This window comes from Sciurus vulgaris (genome assembly GCF_902686455.1).
Source record: "Sciurus vulgaris genome assembly, chromosome: 1".
In the NCBI taxonomy this organism is placed as follows: domain Eukaryota; kingdom Metazoa; phylum Chordata; class Mammalia; order Rodentia; family Sciuridae; genus Sciurus; species Sciurus vulgaris.
The window spans coordinates 123,257,703-123,277,892 of NC_136461.1; the positions used below are offsets into that span (position 1 = coordinate 123,257,703).

Here is a 20,190-nt window from a genome sequence, read left to right on the forward strand (position 1 = left end):
AAATTGAAAAAAACACAAGGGTCAGTTCATTCCAAATCCACCCATGAGAAAAAAACCCCCTCAGGAGGGGAGAGAGAGTCCCTTGGACCTGAACTTGGACACAGACCATTCAGCAAGAGAACATTTGTGAATTACACCAGATAGCACCTCCTCCTGGGAGAGGGATCCAATACCTGACCAGAAACATTCCTCCTAAACAAAAACGCACTGGAGGAGGATTTTAAAATTCTTCTTTATTAAAAAAAAAAAAAAAAAAAAAAAAAGCATTTTTCTGGGTTTTTAAAACTTCTCCAATACATAAAACTTTTTTCCCACCACTGAGCACTTCTTTTTTGCCTCCTTCATTCCCACTCCTGGTAATCTGTCTGTTCACAAGACCCAAACTAAGAAACCTTTTGATTTTGGGGTTCTGAGAGCCGGAGGGGTGGAGGGCATGAAGGAAGGTGGTTACTGGTCAAAAGGAGAAGTTCATTTGCACAAAAATATAAACTGTAGAAGATGAGACCAGCACATATATGTATGGATCGATCTACAATCCATATAAAAAAAATAGACCCAAATTGTCATTTTACATTTGTAATATTATACAAAATAATATATATTTTTAAACAACACCCATCTACAAGCTCATACACACACACACACACACACACACACACACACACACATACACAAGGTGCAAATGGCCCCTCTGTGCTTCTTTTTGCAGGGACGAGGGTGTCAGTAGGCAAAGATGACATGGTAGGTGACCTGGTGGCCATTGTCCCAGGCATAGAGGAGGCGATCCTTGGGGTTGTAGTCTATCTGGGTAGTATAGGAGTACTCATTCTCAAACAGCAGCCTGGGGACAATCTGTGTGTTGGTGTGGGTGTCAAAGGCATAGGAGATATTGGCATTCCGCTGGTTATAGCTATCCACAGCGTACAGCACCCCACAGATGACAAAGCAGTTGCCATAGAAATTTCTCCGGAGCCCTGTGCGCCATGTGGTCTCCTTTTGTGTGCTCAGGTCCATGGCATTGAGCTTGCTCAGGACAATGACCTCCTGGCTGAAACCCTCATCATCCAGGGCTGGGTAGATGAGCCATAGGCCATTCTCATCCACAGCAAAGTCCACATCTGAGTGGCCCTGCCACCGCCAGGGGGTGGCCTCCTCATAGGCAACATCATGGAGCATGGCCCAGGCAGCTACATAGCGCTGTTTCAGGTCGTACTTGATGATGTTGCGGGTGAAGGCCCGGTTGTAGTAGAAGGCGCCATTGTACACCACGTGGCCTGTGCCAATCCAGCTGTATGGGAGCTTGTAGGAATTGCTCCAGCGACCTGTGGGTGGCAAGAAGGTGGAAGCTTCAAGGAGGTGTTATAGAGGGACAGGTCAATCTCTATGATGGGACAAGTTACCAACTAGGGGTCTGCAGAACTGGATCTGTGTCTTGGCTCTGCCCCTTTCTAGTACTGTACAGCAAATTGCTTAAATATTCTGTACATCAGCATCCTCATCTGTCATATGGAAAGAGCAAATTCCACTTGCCTCACTGAGTATATCAAGAGTCTAGGGTGCTAATATATCTGAGTGTGATTTGTAAACTCTCAAGGACAATGGGAAAGGGAGAATATTTCACTACTGTTTTCTGTACTATACTCAAGGTCATCCTGTGTCCCAGAAGCTAGGAAGGAAAGGCTGAGTTGAGAGAGAGAAAGAGCATAGTGTGTTAGACTGTGGAAGGAAGACCACCCTCCTAGGACAGGCCCTTTCACCATCAGAAGATGTCACTCTTCTCACTCAAAGAGGCCTGGCTGTGATTAAAATAGAGGACAGTGGGGCAGGGAAGAGGTACCTGAGTTGGACCCATAACATATACCTTGTTTGAAGTTTTCCAAGTTCCGGAATTCTACCAGGGTATTGCCGTAGTAATAGTTGGTTACGTAAATTCGCTCGTCCTTGGCTAAGGGGTCCTTCATCCAAGCTCCTTCATTCCGTCCATATGTGTTCTGAGTGGTTGGCCCTGTGATTGTGGACAGGGTGTCTTTGCACCTTCCTGGTGGAGAAGAGGTGGATGATGGAGGTGTTGGGACCATCTAATAATAGCCCCCCTTAAGTCTTTACTGGCTCCTCCACCTAGATCTGAATTCCTTGGCAGCCTTTAACAGTCCTGTATAACCTGACCCTAGACATCTTTCTGGCATCATCTGCTGCTATTCCCCTTATTTTTTCTACACTCTCCTACAAAGCTATCCACTGCCCCCATCCTGAGCCACTACCATGCCATCATTCTTTGCTCCTATTATTCTCTCACTTTTGGTCCTCAAGGACCTAAGATCCAAAATCCATTTCTGGCTCTACATCCTCCTCTGGAAAGTCATTCTATTCTTCTGTTCCATTCTGCTCCCATTGCACCATGAATGTATCTTTCTCTGTGGTACAGGGGATTGAACCCAGGGGTGCTCTACCACTGACCTACATCTCCAGCCCTTTTTATTTTTTATTTTGACCTCAGCCTCCTGAGTCACTGGAATTACAGGAATATACCACCATATCCAGCATGAATGCACCTTTCTGACAGGATGTGTCATCTTGATCTCCACAATGTCTGTGCATCTCTCTCCTCCCATGACACCTACTCCAATGAGAATGTAAGTACGAATGGAGCAGGAGGTATGGTCTTTCCTCTTTGTATTCTTGGTATCCAGAACACACAGCATCTAGCACTTCGCAGACACCAGCAGATGGGCTGATACTTGGGTGAGTGCACCACAGTAGCATGAGAAATATGAGAAGAGGAGAGGACTCTGCTGGGCGTAACCAGGAACACTGAGCTCTTCAAGTTGCTGAACTGCCTGGGACCAGTCCTTACTAAGCAGTGGGTATTCACATCCCTGAGGTTCACCCACCAGGTCCTAGAGCATTATCCCCAATTGATGGTCTGTCACTACTGGCAGCAGGGTACCAGGGCCCCTTACTTGGGAATTGGAGGTGAAGGGCACCAAGTCCCCACATAAAGCGCTTACTCTGGATGTAGGAACTTCCTTCCAAGTTCAGGTCTGAGGGATGGGGATGGAGCTTAATGGTAAGGGATTCCCTAGCATGCATGAGGCCCTGGGTTCAATCCCCAGCATCTCTCCTTTCTTTCTCTCTCTCTCTCTCTCTCTCACACACACACACACACACACACACACACACACACACAGAGTTCAAGTCTGCCTCAATGAAACAAGAATTCAGCAATACCCTTCTGAATAACTCTTTGGAGTGGCTTAGTACTCAGGAGAAACTAAAATGTCACTAAAACTATACTGGGTTCCAGACCAAGTTGAAAGACTGAAATGCTTAATATGTAATACTAGTATTTAACATGTCTTTGAATGAAACTGAAGTCTCACATGAGACTAAGGGCATATTATTGATCTTTCCATCCCCATACAAGTGAGCAATGGAGGAGTTAGCAAGAGGGGTAACAGGAGAACCCGATTAATGCTCACAACTTCCTTAGCCTCTCCTGACAGTGGGAACCAGCAAGAGTATGAACCATCAATACTGGCAGACCAGAAGAACAGCAGTGATAGGAATAATTGGTTCTTTTACTAATTTATTTATTTGGCAGTGTTAGGGATTAAACCTAGGGCTTCCTACATGCTAGACAAATGCTGCACCACTAAACTACATCCCCAGACCTTTCTATTTTTTATTTTAAGACAGAGTCTCACTAAGTTGTCTAGACTGGCCTCCAACTTACAATCCAACTGCCTCAGCCTCTGAAGTCACCGGGATTATACGTGTGCTCACTGCACTCAACAAATAATCAGTTCTTGACACTCACCTGGGATAAAAGTACCACAAGCCTACAGTTTGAGTTCAGGATTCTCTAGATTCCAAGTCACCCCATTTCCAAATTTTTCCAATCTGTTCATCCATTCTGTTTCCCAGAAGTGATCTGAGGAAAGAGCCCAAGGCATATAGCTGGCAGGATGGGGCAGGCAGCTGTGCCCTTGGCCCGGGGTCTAGGGCAGCCAGGGGTTAGAAATGAAATAAACATTGTTTTCCAGGCAGGCCCCAGAGTTGGGTGCACTTGGCAGAGTTTAGCAGCTTAGTGGGGTTTATTGAGTCCTACTCTGACAGAGAGAGGAGAGATTCAGACTGTATGACGAACAACAGAACTTACCCGCCAGTGCTTTATCCCCCCACAACTGAGATCATCTGTTCAAGACAATAAAACAGAAGTCTCTAGCTGAGCCCTGCCAGTGAAGCCTGATGGAAAATACCTCATTCTCTGGCACTAAGTGAGGCCCTGGCTTCCAGTGGAAAAGCCATGCTCCCTGCATTGAGGTAAGCCCTTGCATGCCATTGACAGGGAAGGCAATTTCATATGCCCCTTCCTTGGCAAAGTTCAGTAAAGACACTGATTTGATGTCTCTAAGGTGCCTGCCAGCCATGCCCCAAAGCCCCATGAATAGCTGTGTGAGGTGAGATATTTCTGTTGGGGCTACCAAAGCCATGCCACCTCTCTGTCCAGACAAAGAGAATATAAATGGGCTCCAAAAGTCTGGACTTTTTTTTTTTTTTTTTTTTTTTTTTTTTTTTTTAATGTCCTGAACTATCCTGGGCAGACCCTCAAATCACTACAGGATCCTGTCACAGTATGAAGTCTCTCTCTCTCTCTCTCTCTCTCTCTCTCTCTCTTGGCAGCGGGGAGAGAGGTTCCTTGGGATTGAACCCAGGAATGTTTTACTGAGTTACATCTCCAGCCCTTGTTATTTTTTATTTCGAGACAGAGTTTCTCTAAGTTGCCCAGGCTGACCCCAAACTTGTTATCCTCCTGATCACTGGGATTATAGGTGTGACCATGACAGCTGGCTAGCACCAAGATTCTCAATGGTAGGGGCTCATATGGAACTATTAAAGTGCCCAGGCTTGGAGTCAATGGCCTGGCTTTTGTCTTAGTCCTGCCACTGACTCCATAGTTGATGCTGCCTCCATAACATTACAGAGTTTTGACTTTCTCAGCAGTAAAACAGGTATAATATGTGCCCTGCCTACTTCACCAGAGTGCCTAGAGAATCTGCCCTGATAATGCTATGGTAGGCTGAGTGATGTCCCCAAGATATCCAGGCTGTAATCCCTAGAACCTGTGAATGTGACCTTAGATGGCAAAAGGGACTTTATAGATGTGGACTAAATTATGAATCTTGAAGAGATTAGCTTTGGATATCTAGGTGTTTCCTAAAATCCTTTCCTATAAGGATCCTTATAACAGAGTCACAGGGAGATTTGATAACAAAAAGGGAGAGGTCAATGTGAAAACTGGAAGCAAAGATTGGAATTTTGTGCTACAAGCCAAGGATGGCTGGCAGTCATCAGAAGCTGGAAAGGACAAGGAATGGATTCTCCCCTGGAGCCTCTGAAAGGAAACAGCCCTTTGACACCAGGATTTTAGCTCTGTACAACTAATTTTGGACTTCAGGACTCCAGATCTGTTAAAAAACAAATTTCTGTTGTTTTTAGTCACTAAACTTATTATGATTCAGAGGCATAGGAGACTAATACAAATGGAGTCAACTTCTGGGGTTCCGGGAGGCAACCTGATTTCTGAAGGAAGAGGAGGGTCCCAGTTTGCAATCTCACAGTCTTAATACCTAGGATCACAGGACATAGTTCCACATGCTGTGAACAACAGCAAACATGGGGTGCATAAGCCCAGGCAGGAATGACAGGACTGATGGGGTTTCAGAGCATTTGAAGACAGAATCCAGGGAGGAGGTCAGTGAACCATGAGGCCCAGACACATCACCATACTCTGAAAGGCTGGGGCTGTGCAGAAGCTCCAACATTTGGCAAGAGACTGTCAGCCTTGGAGAGAAGACAACTGTGTGTTGACGCCTCTTCAAGGTTAATGTCAGAAAGACGGGAGGCAGTTCAAAGGAATTTCAGAGAAAGGATGGTGCTGTCTTGTGACTCATCTTAGGTTTCCCCAGAGCAGGGCTGCCAAGGATGATGGTAACAGTGATGGCTAACATTGACCAAGCACTTTCTGTGTATTAACTCACCTATACATCAATAGTCCTGTAAAGCAGCTGGCCCTACTTCAAAGGTTACCAGGGTCTGAGATGCAGGAACGCTTCCCTTCAGCATACAAACCCACCTGAATCTCAGCATCCTAAAAAAAGTACATCAGCTAACGAGATGTCTCCCTCCCCTCCCTGCCCCCAGCTGTGAGCTCCTCCGGCCAGCCTCTCTGCAGGGTGTTCCTCTTGTCACCCTTAATAACTGCGTGCTCCTCAGCCCAATCAGACTGCTGCCTATACACTTACCACTGTCCCTCAGGGAAGCTCTCTAGTCCTCTGGTTCTAGTCAAGCCTCTCTTTGGGTCAGAAACTGTGTGCTGTCCCCAGTCCCTCTACCCAGTCCAAGTCCCCCTTTGGTCTTCCACACCCCACTCTTTGCTGGTCCCTACCCACTTCCCTAGCCATGCCATCTCCAGTTCTTGGGCTGGCTCTGCCCACTTTCCAGATGTTATTCCTTCAAGTTCTAAGTTCCACTGTTTGCCTCCTCTCCTCTCAGCCCTGTGCACTCATTGGCCAAGCTCAGCTCTTATGGATGACTCTCAGTCCAGGTCTTGTTTCTGAGCATCAGACATCCAATGGTCTACTCTGTTTTCCCCAGTTGTCCTCTTGGTTCTTCAGACTTAATGCATTACAAAGGGAATCAGTTTGCTTCAGTTCATAGCCTGCCCTACCTGTGTGTCCTACCCTCGAAAGGCACAGTATGCTACCCACTAACCACGCCAGAAATGTAGATCATTCTGATGTCCCCTTCTTCTCCACCCACATTCCTTGTGGTCAATGAGTGGTATCCTTTCTATCTCTCCTCTTCACTTTTTGTCCTTTCCCCTCCACCTGTGGGATTTAGTTGGGGCCTTGCTGACTCTGGCCTGACTCACTCCAATTATATTAGTTGTCTCTGGCTTGTCTCTGCCTTCTTCTGACCCATTCTACCCATAATCCCTGAGCTGCTGTTCTGATGGACATCTGCTTAAACCCTTAATAACTCACCATCTCCAACCACCCTGTGACGTCCAAAGTCCCTACCTAGCATTATCAGCCCCTCCGGCATCACCATTCTTACTTCTTGCCATCTGCTTCTATTCAGAGATCTCAAACTCAAATGCCTCCAGGGTCCAGGCACATATGAACCAATTAGCTGAGTGTGAAACCACTTGCAGCAATGGAGAATGGAGAACTGGAGGAGCAGCTGTCCTAAAGACATTCAAACTAAAGAAGGTAAAAATACATTATGGGGAAATTTGGTCCTCAGATTACCAGGGTCTCACTAAGTTGCTGAAATTGGCCTCAAATTTGAGATCCTTCTGCCTCAGCAACCTGAGTAGTTTGGATTACAGGTATGTACCACTGTGCCAGCTCATGTTTCTATGTTGGTCCATACAAAAGTCTGGGTGCAACTCTGGGGCAGAATGTTTCTTGGTAACCCGACACACAGTGCTCATTATTCCAACTGATCAAATCTGCATGTGGTTTCCATGCTCAGACCCCTCCCTATCACTTTTAGAATTAAGTCCTAACTAACTTCTCATGCCCTTCATCCTCCAGCCCTGGTTCCCTATCCAGGAATCCCACCATTCTCCCTGTCATCCCAGTCTATGTGCATACACCTGGGCTGCTTTCACTCTGCCCTGTGAACCCTGACTCCGACTTTACCTCTGCCCCAAGGTTCTTCTGTTCTGTGAACCATGTAAGTGTATGGCCACCCTTGGAGAGGGAGCCTCACAGCAGAACTGCATGCATTGGACACTTGCCACGTATCCTATGAGTTCTGCCTCTTTAGCCACCTGTGGCCTTTCCCACACAGTTAGCCCCTCTATGGAAGGGATCTTGTCTCACTCCCTCTGGATCTTTCCAGCCTAGCATAGGCACATGCAGAATACATTACCCATGGACTCCTTATCCTGGTCCAGAGGCCTAGACTTTGGTCCATATTCGTTTATAAAGAATTATTCCACTTTCTTTTTTTTTTGAGGTACTGGGAATTGAACGCGGGGTGCTCCACCACTGAGCTACATCCCAAGCCTTTTTATTTATTTATTTTTTTTTGAGACAGGGTCTCACTAAGTTGCTGAGGCTGGATTGGAATTTGTAATCCTCCTGCCTCTACCTACCAAGTTGCTGGAATTATAGGCATGCACCACCATGGCTGGCTCTAGTCTTACTTCTAGAGTCAGTAGGCCCCACGTTCTAAATGACTGAAGTTTCCAGAAGTTTGAGGGGTGGGACTAGGGAGTCTCCAGTGTGCTTGTGGATTCAGAAGGGACCTGCCTGTTGAGGAATTAAAGACACTGATTAGGAAAGAGTTTGGGCAGACTCCACAGTTGGAGGCTCTGGAAAGCACTTCCCTAGTCCACATCAGCATCCCCCTCTACAGCTGCCACAGAGCAGCTTCCCTGACCTGAGGCCAGCAGGCCTGGTCATTTCATGCTGCAGCCAGAGAGGCCGGCCAACACTTGGGAATTGTTAAGGATGTGTGCTTTGTGGGGGAGACATTCTTTACAGATCATGATTTTTCCTAGATCCAATATGAGACAGGCCCTTGCCTGTATTGTCCTAAGATGACTGTCCTCTTTGTCTGCTCCTTCCCACTCCTCCGCCCCCACCCCTGCCCATCCAGTCCAACTCCTTCTAAAAAAACATATCAGGAATTGTCCTTGATGAAGTCTAAGATGTGCAAAGCTGTGGCCACACTGCTCAACTGTTCTATTCCTCTGTAGCCACTGAAACAGTCCACTCCAAGACAGGCTGTAAGCAGGGGAGCCACTTCCATGGCCCTTACTCCTTCCCAGAGCCCTGGCTCCTGTCTCTGACAGCATCTTTCTTCTGTCTGTCCTTGAGCCATGCAACCACCAAATGCTTATTTGCACAACCAAGAATAATTTCTAATTTCCTTATGCTTGACATTCTTCTAAAATCTTACAATTCCTCTGAGGATAATTACAGGCATTTTACAACATCACAAAATCAGGTTTGGAAACCCTGGGATAAGATGTTCCTTTTTTTAAAGGCAGCCTTGTTTAAAACCACTTCTTAAGCAGCCCAAAAATCAAAATTGCCATCAAACAGCCTTCCCCCAGCAAGAAGTCAGTGGCTTATGTATGTTTCAGCCAAATGATATCTGTGTGTGTATTATATATAATATATATATAATTTGATATATATACATATATCTCTATCATCTATCTATCTATGTATCTATTTATTTTGTGGTACTAGAGTACCCTAGTGTTTAGTAGGTAGTGCCCTACCACTGAGATACATACCCAGACCTTCTTATTTTTTAATTTTAAGATAGAATATCACTAAGTTTCCCAAGTCGGCCTCAAACTTGTGATCCTTCTGCTTCAGCCTCTCAAGTCACTGGAAATACAGGCACATCACCATGCCTGGCCATGTCCAGGATTTTTTTTTTCTGAGTAAACACAGAGGCAAAAACCCCAGCTCTTCTGAGAAACCCTGCTGGTTAGTCTTTAAGTGAGCCTAAAATCCTCTCTGCCTGACACTTATTCTAGTTAAAAGAGAATATCAAACAACAGAAAATGTGTGCTTAGTCCCCAGCTCCCAGCTAAACAGCTGCTGGAACAAGGGTTTCTGTCTGGGCATCGGCATTCCCTTCAGGCTACTGGAGGGGCAGAGTCTTAAGAAGTCCGGTAGGGTACAAGTCAGAAGTTACACCAGAAAAGCCCACAGGTGACAAAACCCAGATAAGCAGATGGGGAGAAGGGGTGCCAGAAGCCAGGATGGAGGTGGGTTATTGAGATAGTGGGGAAAGGCTCTCCTGGCTAGTGCAAGGGAAGAAGCTCCCAGGCTCAAATCCATTGCCTGAGAACATAGGTGTGGGCCCCACCTGTAGCCTGTCCATCCCATGAGTGTTCAGTCTACCTGTGGAGGGGCTGTGAGGGCAGATTTCTAAATATCAGCAGGAACTGCCCTCCTACACAAGGGTGACAGGAAGCTAAAGAGTAGAGGTATGGGGGCCCAGGAGAGCTCACTCCATGGCAGGGTTGGGGTAGAGTACTAGACTAAGGAACTGTGGTTCCAAGAGCTTGAAATCCAGGCTGCCTAGAGCCAGTACAGCAGTGGGAGCTTCTGTTTAGACACCAAGGCATTCTGCAGAAATTAGGCAGCACCCAGAGCAAGAGAAACTTGATAATCCATACAGTGGGGAATTGGCCTTCTGCTCTGGTTAGCTGCTCCTACCATGGACGGAAAAGGTAACAAAAAACACTCTCTCCTGCTCCCACCCCAATCTCTGTGAACCAGGACTGCTTTCTTCCTCGGTGTTCTCCAGACCAGCATTTATGAGGTTTTGCCCTGAGGTTCATTCTAACTGGCTGTGACCTTGCTCCCATTCTGCCATTACTATGGGATTTTTACCCACTAAGAATTCCTTGCTATATCAATGGTGTGGTAAACTTCTACAGAAAACCAGGATAATGATGAAAGAAATGGTCCTGAAAAAAGGCAGGGATTTAGCCAGGGTCACACAATGGCAGGGACCAGGCTATCCCCAGGGGTGTGTCTCCAGGTGGGTGCTCCTTCCACTACCTTGGGTCTGGCAGGAGCTGGCACCTCATTCTGAAGAGGGATTGGGAACAAGGCTTCCAAGGAAATGGAAATTGGAGAGAAGGAAAAGATATGAAAGATATGTATAAGGCAAACTGTGTCCTCTGTCAAAGCAAGTATGTTTCCAACAATTTTATTATTTTTTTTTATTTTTTTTTTTTTTTTTTTTTTTTTGTTGAATGTATGACATTGGGAATTGAACCCAGAGTGAATCCAGGGCCTTACTCATGGTAGGCAAGAGCTCTGCCACTGAGCTTAATCCCCAGTTCTTATATATTCTTAAACTGAGACAGGGTCTTACTAAGTTGCCCAGATTGGCCTTGAACTTGCGATCTTCCTACCTTAACCACTTGAGGCATTGGGATTATAGATGTGCACCACTGTACGCTGCTCCACAAGTATTCTGACAACATTATTATTCAATAGCAGTTTTTAGTGATTCTCAGTGGTGACTTAATAAATGGTTGGTTTAGTTCTTTGGGGAAGACATATGTGTTACTGCTTCCACTTTCCTTCCTCTACCCCACTCTCCTGTTCACTGTTTTCATAGTTGTCTTGTAGCCATGAAACTTCCATGCTTCTACAACATACCTTGCTCCTTTAGACTTAATGGTTAGGAGACTTCCCTGTTTTGCATAAAAAGCTCCTACTCACCCTTCTAAACCCAGTTCACATAATACCTCCTTTAAAAACATTCCCCAATCTTCCTAGCAGCCAGACCAATATAGTGTCCCCTGTTTCATTTTTATGTTTCTTCATTCTGCTGTCATAGTATTAGATACCACAATGTTTCCATTGTTCTTCAGGGATAGGGTGCATGGGATTTTGTACTAGGGCCCACTGTACTCATTATTCTGCTCCCACTCTGCTGTGATTCTTGAACCTTCCCCCATTAAGAATCCTTTGCTATTTCATAATGAGGTCTGATAACATTATTATAGACACCAGGTGTGGTTGTGCACTATAATCCCAATGACTCGGGAGGCTAAGGAAAGGAAGATCACAAATTCAAGGCCAGCCTGGACAACTTAGGGAGACCCCCTTCCAAAATAAACAATAAAAAGGACTGGGGATATAGCTCAGCTATAGAGAGTCCCTGAGTTTATCTCCAGTACCAAATAAATAAAATAAAGTAAAATTACTGTAGAAAACTTTACTCAGTAATTGTCAGTTACCTTAATACCCATCACAGAGTCTATTTGATAAATGTCTACAGAACTGACTAATAATGACAAGATCTTGGCTCTATTAATTAAGATATATATATATATATATACATACATGAAAGGAGATTCCTGGTCTTGTCATAAACCCTAGTTGTTAAAATTAATTATTGATATAAGACATAATTCCACTTGCCTTTTGTAGGACTGGGGATCTGGTTTGTTTGTTTTTGTGAGTACTAGGGATTGATCTCAGGGTGCTTTACCACTGAGCTCTACACCCCCAGCACTTCACTTGCCTTTCTTTATGAAGATCTTTGACCCTCTGTCTTTTTACTTTTATTTCAACCTGTTTCCATGGTCAATCTTTTACCTGAGCTGTCCAGGAGACCAAGGTCAGATAGGACAAACTCACCTATGACATTCCGGATGTCATCTTCTTCTTCAGGGCTCAGGGTGGGGCTAGCAAGGGTTGCACCCTGCCCAGCAGTTACATCTTTTCCCAGGGAATTTGTCCTGACTGTAGTGGGAGGCAATGGGACTATTTGTGTCCCTTCCACAAATGTGTCTCCTGGAGCCAATGCCAGAGAAGCTGAGACTGGAGGCTGCTGGGTGGCTGTGTGGGCCACAGTGGTGGGTGGGACCTGAGTAGGAGGTAGCTCCCCACTGCGGTCTGGAAACACTGAGGTGGCCTGGAGAGTTGTTGAGAGTTGTTCAGCTAAGGCCTGGAGAGTGGGCTCGGTGAGGCCAGGTGCTGAGGTCGAGGCCTGCGGCAGTGCTGAGGACAGGGGTGTGGTCTGGCTATTTGGGTCAGTTGTTACAACAGGGCCATGACTGGTAGCTGCTGGTCTCCGGGTGGCACTGGCCAGCAGGTCGTCGTGTCTCAGGAGCTGATCTTCAATCAGCAAATCCACTCCACTGTCACCACTGAAAAGCTCATCTTCTGCAGAACAAACATAGGTCAATTTGATCCCTGGGGCAAGAAACAACCTGGCCAAAAGCAAGTGGAACTGACTGGTGAATTACAGACTCCTTTCCTCTACATGGTGGCCTGGTTTGGAGATGGAGGCTAGCTGGGATTTTAGAAGAAGGTGATAAGGAACACAGACAGAAGGATGCTGTATTTCCTGGAGGGTATTTCCGAACAGACTGCAGCTAGACTCCACCCAGAACTCAGGGGCTCCTTGTGGAGGCAGAGTCATAGGCTATGAACCCCAATGGCCAGTAGGACATTATTTATCCAGTCCATTCATTTAACAAGTGTTTAAGAAGCATATGCAACAACACTGAGCAAGACAAAGATCTTTGAGCTCACTCACAGAGTCATTGAACAGATAGATTACAGTTTAAAGGTGCTATGAGGGGGAGTAGGGTGAGGTGGTTCAAGAACACTAGGAATGAAAGGAAATCTGCAGTTATGAATAGAGTGGTTGACAGGGCTCACTAAGATGAAGGAATGAGCAAAATTCTGGAGAAAGAGGAGATAGCCAAGCCAAGGATTCCGGGGCGGGGAATAATAGTAGTGCAAAGGCCCTGAGGATAGCACATGCCTGCTGAGGTAGAGGAGCAGCAAGGTGGCCAGAGAGAATGAGGCAGAACGTGTGAAGGGGAGAGAAACAGGACAGCAAGGTCAGAGAGAACAGGAGGTGGGTCACCTGTGGCTTGGGGGTTGAGCGGTGCTTCAGTTTGTTACGGTATTTTTGGTGCTAGGGATTGAACTCAAGGGTATTCTACCACTGATGACATCACCAGTCCTTTTTATCTTCTCTTTTGAAACAGGGTCTTGTGATGTTGCCCAGACTGGTCTCTAACTTGCAATCCTCCTGCCTTAGTCTTAGAGCAGCTGGGATTATAGGTACATGCTGCCACATCCAGCCTGAATTTCAGTTTTCACTGTAAGTGAAATAAAAGAGGCTGAAGGGTTTTGAGCAGAAACAATATATGGGAGGGCAAAAATTTCTTAGAGAGGCTGCAAAGACTGCAAAAAAGATAATTAGTAAATTGGACTTCATGTACTCTTCAAAAGCATCATTAAGGAACTAAAAACACAGGGATGGGGACATGGGTCAGTGGTCAAGCACTTGCCTGCAGGTATTATGCCCTGGGTTTGATCTCCATCACTGGGAAAGAAAAAGAAAAGGAAAGAGGAATTGAAAATGCAAGTCAGGCAGGGAGCAAATATTTGTAAAACATATGATGAAAAGGAATTTGAATCCAGAATATGTAAAGAACACCTCCAAATCAATAATAACACCAACATCAATAAAAAGACAACACAGTTTAGAATGAGCCAAAGGACTGCCAGCTACTGAGAATAAACTGGATGGAGGAAAAGGCAGAAGCAGGGAGAACAGGCAGGAGGTCTTTGTATAGACCAGATGGGGGAAGGACTCACTTGGGGAGAGGAAAAGAATAGAGGTCTTTGGGGGACTCTGAGCAAGGAAAAGAAAGAAGACAGGAGAAGGACAGGAGGAGGCAGTAAACAAGGAAGAATACAGGGAAAGGAAGTGTTAAGGAAACAAGATTAAAATGATGAGGAGAGGGATAATCTATTTACTGTTTAAAAAAAAAAAAAGAATGAGATCAAAAGGGGGAGGTTCTGGAGGCTTAGAGAACAAGCTCAAAGGCCCTGAAGGGAGGGAAAAACAGGTGATAGAAGCCTACCATATGGTTTATAGGAGTCTTTCTCCAAAATTTTGATTCCCTCATTTGCAAACAGGAAGGACTGAGCCAGAGGGCACTGAAGTCCCTTCCAGCTCAGTCATGTTCTACCATGTGGTCTTCTGCAAGCCCAGAGAAGTTAAGTAACTTGCCCAAGGTCACTGGGTAAGTTATAAAGGATTGCACCACAATTCTGGATAACTTGTAACCCTGCAGCATTGGGCCGCCGCAGTCATCAAACTGTGGGAGGTGTGTGTGGCTCCCAGGAAGTCCATCTCACATGGTCCAAATGGCAACTCCCTCCCTGCTGGCCCCAACTCACGCTGCTCTTCAATGTCATTTTCTTCCTCAGAGACTTTGGCTTTATAATAGGTGATGCCCCGGATGACGGTGGGCTTGGAGGCTGGCCGGCCCCTCAGATGGACCTGCCTATGAAGGGGTCGCTGAGGCTTCACCACCTCAGGTGGGGCCAGGGGTTGAGTCTGCAGGAGCTCAATGGAGTTGATCTGCTGGGACACAGTTTCTTCCTGCAGAAACCGCTCTTCATACTGCTCCTCAGAGGGGACACAAGGGAAGGTCAGGTCACTGATCAGAGAGAGTGGTTAGGTGGGAACAAAGCCAGAGAGATAACAGTAAGACTTCCCAAGAGCCATGTCCAGTTTTAAGTGCTTTATGTGTTTAAAAATGTTAGCTAATTAAATCTTCTCATCAGCCCTGTGAGGTAGGCCCATTTTTGTCATGCTCATTTACAGATTAGAAACAGAGGCACAGAGAGGTCATTAAAATTGTCCAAGATTCCACAACAGGTAAGTAGTGGAACCTGAATTTGAACCCAGGAAGCCTGGCTCCAGAATTGACGTCTCTGAGCTCAACATTACTCTGCCCAGAGAACACAGTTCTACACTCAGCTGTGGTCTAAAGATGCTGGGTGACTGAGCTCTAAGTTGCTTCCAAAGAGACCAATGTAAGGGAAAGGGTGCCCAGATGGGACATGAAACCTGAGAATCAGCAGGCACACTGTCACAGGATGAAGCCTGATTGCTTTTAAGGTTATCAGAATGGGTACCCTACAACACATGTCACTCCCCAGCCTCAAACCCTTCCTAATGCATAGTCCAAAGTCCAAAGTCTTGGACTTCTTCTCTTGTCTACTACATCAATTCCCATGCTCCAGGTACCCCAGTCAGTTGGCTCACTCCTGAGCTCAGCTGATCTGCTGGATCTTTGCTCAGACTAATTTTTTACTCCCTGTCTAAAAAGTCATTACCAACCCCTGTCCATGTCCCTCCACCTATAGCCACTTACTAAAATCTGCCCATTTCTAAAGATACAGCTAAAATCCAAGGTCTCTAGGGAAATACTCGCAGACCTTCTCATGCAGAACTCATCTTTCCTCCCCCAACCCCCACTTTTCTCCTTGTGGCAGAGATTTCTAATTGATTATTCAAGTCCTAACAGACACCCAATGTTGTGGACATGGACATTTTCACTTGTGGGGTATAGGTAGAAGTTGATTGGAGGAACTTCCGGAAGAGTTCTCTAAAAGCGGGTGCTGACTAAGCTGGGAGGTATCTTTTGCTTTCTTCTTCATTTCCCTGGATTAAAATGTGAACAAGATGGCTGGAGCTGAGCAGCCATCTTGTGATCATGATGGGATTTGGGAGGATGGAAATCACTATGTATTGGAGCTAACCATACCAGCTGTGGACTGCCTGCCTACAGAGCTCTTCTGTGTGAAACGACAACAAATCTCTCTATTGTTTTGATTTGTTTTCTTTTTTTTTTTTTTTTTTGTAGTATTAGAGCAAGAACCTAGGGCCCTGCACATTCTAGGCAAGTGCTCTACCCCTGATTCACACCCCCAGCCTTTTTAAAATTTTCATTTTGAGACAGGGTCTTGCTTAGCTGCCCAGGCAGGCCTCAAACTTGTGATCCTCCTGCTTCAGCCTCCTGAGTCACTAGGATTACAGGTGTGAGCCACTGCATCTGGCAAGGACTGACTTCTTGTGCCCACAGTATGTCAGGGTCTTGAGTCCTGTACTAAGCTGTCCAGTCATACTCCCTTAACAGGAGTAAAGTCACCAACTTTTAAAAGTAAAGGACAATGGGTACAAGGCTTGTGACCTGGATGGGCTCAAAGTCAGGGCCACCCTTCAGGTGCTCCAGCTTCTGAGAGGCATGACTCCATCAGGGGAATGTGGAAACCTGAGATGAATGTGGTCCTCTTTTGTCACAAGGACCTAAATAGGGAATAAAGAAGAGGTAGGTTCCTACTAAGTCATCAAAACTGCCCCCTTTCTACCAAGAGGAGACAGGTGAGCTCCTCTAGACCTTATAATTCTAGGTCATGGTGAAATCTGCCTTGATAGCAGAGCCCATGCAGAAATAAAACCTATATCCTGGATGACTAGTGCCCCAGAGGCAAAATAGGGCCTCAACCACTCCATGTAAACTGTAGGGACTGAGTCATCACAGCCAATTTCTTTACTTTGCACAGGAGGAAGCAAACCAGTCTGTTTTGACCTTTAAATTTTTGCCTGGAGAAACATGGAGTCCTTATTCCCAACCACACCCCCAAGTCTGTACTTGTTTTCCTGTGACAAGAGTTTATCCAGATGGTGCAAGAGATATGGCAGTTCCCAAACACGCATGTGTCTCTCCCTCCAGTGGCAAGAGACTCCTGGAATGCAAGAGACACCTTTCTGCCAGCCTCCCCTGGCTGGGGCCAAAAAGCTTCCCAGAAGAAGCAGGCCCACATGCCAACCATCCCCTGGGCAGCCCCCACTCCAGCTACCTGCCCCTCCCTCAAGTCCCTGTTCTTGCTGATGAAGTGACCTTGGTCAGAAGTGTGGTGAACACCTGGTTGTTGACAATGATATTTTTAGTAAGCACCTATTATGGCTATGACCCTTTACATTGTTTCTAACCCTTACAACATCATGGGACAAAGTAGTTATTGCCATCCACATTTTACAGATGAGGGAACAGAGACTCAGAGTCATTTAGCAGTTTAATTGAAAGTCATTCAATTAAGGGGCTAAGGAGGGCAGTGCTTATCAAGTCACATGACCAAGAAGGAGGCCCAGGGCTTCAGGGCCTGCAATCTTTCTCATACTGAGCCACACTACCCACAGCTGTGACCACAGGACCACTTGTTTGCCATCCAAAAACTCGCCTACATCCCCGTGACCTCAGGGCCATGGTCTGGCTACTGCCCAGCAGACTTGGGAGATCCCTCATTTCCCAGTGGAAAGAGCTGTCTGGGAGGCTGACAAGAGGCCCCAGCCACATCCCTTGACTCAGACACAGAGAGGCAGCTAATTGCTGGGCCCCAGTTTCCCTCTGCATTGCAAAAGGGGGCTGTCATTTCTTCGTGGCAAACCGTAGCAACTGTCTTTAGTTCCAGGCTCCCAGGCAAGGGCGGGAACTATAGTTTTTTTGTTCCAGCCAAGGAGATGGAGCAAGACCATGGATAGCCTTTGCCAGAGAACATATAATTTCCTTGGATTCACTGGCGACAGGCTGCACTGGGCGGCAGCTACCCCTACCAAGCTTTGATTTCCTCTCTGTTAATCCAAGAGTCTTGTTATATGACTTCAACTCCTGGCATTGATGTTCCCACTCCCACTCTGCCCTCTCCACTCCAGTCCCCCAGTCCCCTGCCAACCTTCCAGGCAGGGGCCAGGTTGGAGAGAGGCCTTCTACAAATTACCACTCACCATTCCAGAAAACCCTGACATCATCTGCAAGAACCCTGAAAATAAACAACTAAGCCCATCCACCCCGTCTTCAGCATGGGGTTCACTAAAGAGACAGGGTTGCAAAGGGAAAGGAAGATCCTACCTTTGGGCCTCCTTCACCACTTTCCCTCACCACCCCACCAGTCCGGTCTGGGTAGATTGTGCTAACTTCAGCAGTGTGCTGAATGGGAATTCAGGGAGGGAAAGGACTTTGCTGAGCAAAGAGAAAAAGAGTTGTGTGTTTGATTTGGTTTGCTGTTTGCCCTCAGGAAATCAGAGCTGGGTTCCTGAACATACCACAAACTGTGTCATCAAGACAACAGATAAATTTTCTAGCCTGGCAGACTGGGAAACTGGAAGCTAGAGAGGGTCAGGAAAGCTGGCTCCACTGGGCAGCTGGTGGCTGGGTAGGCCAGATAGACTGGGATAAGGAACACAGGCTCCACGTGTGATAAGCAGGTGCCTTCAATTCCCCTTCTTGTTCCAAAGTCCCATGGTTCTTTGGTTACAAGCTCAGGCCCACTCAGGGGTGACCCACCAAGCAGACTAAACACATGCTTGGTAGTCAGCACATTGGGGACACCCCAAAATGAGAATAAAAATAATTTCAGAAGGAATATAGTATTTCAAAAAAAGCACCAAAGTAATCATCATGGGCAAAGCAAGACTTATTGCCCTGCCTTATAATTATTCTATGGTTTGGTATTGTTTTTATTTTGAGTTACATATTGGGAAGATGCAGGCATCATTCTTTTTCAGGGTTTATTGTCTCAAAGACCTAATCTGCCTGCTGTCCTGCTTCTAGAATACATGTGACTAAGAGTCCCTAAACCCTCCACTGAGGCCTGCTTGTCACCACTATGATGAGTTTCTTTACCCAAAAGTTCTGAGACCACATACCCAGCTTTCCTTCCTCTCAATTCATAACTTCTACAAAGTAATGCTTCCTACTGTAGTTCAAATCTTACATGTCCCCCAAAGGCCCATGTGTTAAAGGATTGGCCCCAGTCCATGGTATTTTTGAGAGGTATGGAAACATTAAGATGTGGAAAGAAGTTAGGTCATTGGAGGTATGCCCCTTGGAGGAAATGATGAGACCCCAGCCCCTTCCTCTTCTTCTCTTTTGTTTCCTAGCCACTGTGAGGTGCCTGACTTTGTTCTACCAAAAGCAATGAAGTTAACCAACTATGGACTGAAACCTCTGAAAATGTGAGCCAAATTAAACCTTTTCTCTTTTTTTAGTTGATTATGTCAGGTGTTTTGTTACATTAATGGAAAACTAACACACTTCCTAATGTTGTTCACAATACACAGAGGAACTGGTTAGGGACTTAAGTGATGCAGACCTTGCTCAACTCATATCCAGACCAACTTTCCTTAGCTGGGGGGATTCATCCATGACACACCTAGAATTTACCCCCCAGACATCAGTGTGCATCCACCACTGACTCTTAGTAACCAGTTAAAGTTAGCAAGGCTTCTCTGAAATGCTGCTGTCTCTGGGACCCTTTTATAATACTTCATCCAGACCAGCCTTGCAAACAGCATGTCTTACTAAAAGGACTCTTCTAGTCCTGCTACCAAAATTTACTTGTTTCCTCTTCCACATGTTTAGGTTATGGTCCAAATTAATGCCTGTTCCTTGGCAATCACTTTAGTAGATAACTTGGTTCATTACATTTAATCATTAGCACATAAACATAATTTGGTAGTTACTGGAGCCAAAAGAAACAGGCACCAAATGTAGAGGCATTTTTAAGCAAGCAGGTCTTTTGGCATCACTCAAATTATATTAGACAGTGTTCCATTTCCCGCAAGTGTAGCCCTTCATGCTGGGGACAGAACTGGATGGGAAGAAACAGGATTGAGACTCTGCCATCACTTTGCAACTGAGCCAGGGAGATAAGGAACATTGTTGGATCTGTGTCCTCATCTGCAAGATAGGGGTATTGACCTCTGCCTTGCCTGCTTTCCAGAGCTGTGGCAAAGACCACACAGTTAGTG

General features: G+C 46.0%; 1 protein-coding gene across 4 annotated transcripts in view; it reads right to left on the reverse strand.

Annotated features, from left to right (window-relative positions):
• Window positions 1–213: 213 nt before the first annotated feature.
• The window catches only part of OLFML2B (olfactomedin like 2B), a 42,715-nt gene continuing 22,738 nt past the window's right edge, over window positions 214–20,190 (reverse strand). The window contains exons 5-8 of one of the 4 annotated variants that reach the window (XM_079136556.1): window positions 14,769–15,000; window positions 12,201–12,728; window positions 1,862–2,038; window positions 214–1,322 (exon numbers count right to left, since the gene is read on the reverse strand). In XM_079136556.1, coding sequence (XP_078992682.1) covers window positions 721–1,322; window positions 1,862–2,038; window positions 12,201–12,728; window positions 14,769–15,000 — 1,539 coding nt within the window. In that variant the 3' untranslated portion in view covers window positions 214–720. Of the gene's footprint in view, window positions 1,323–1,857; window positions 2,039–12,200; window positions 12,729–14,768; window positions 15,001–20,190 lie in introns of all 4 variants that reach the window. The other 3 variants (XM_079136557.1, XM_079136558.1, XM_079136559.1) reach the window with 3 other exon arrangements.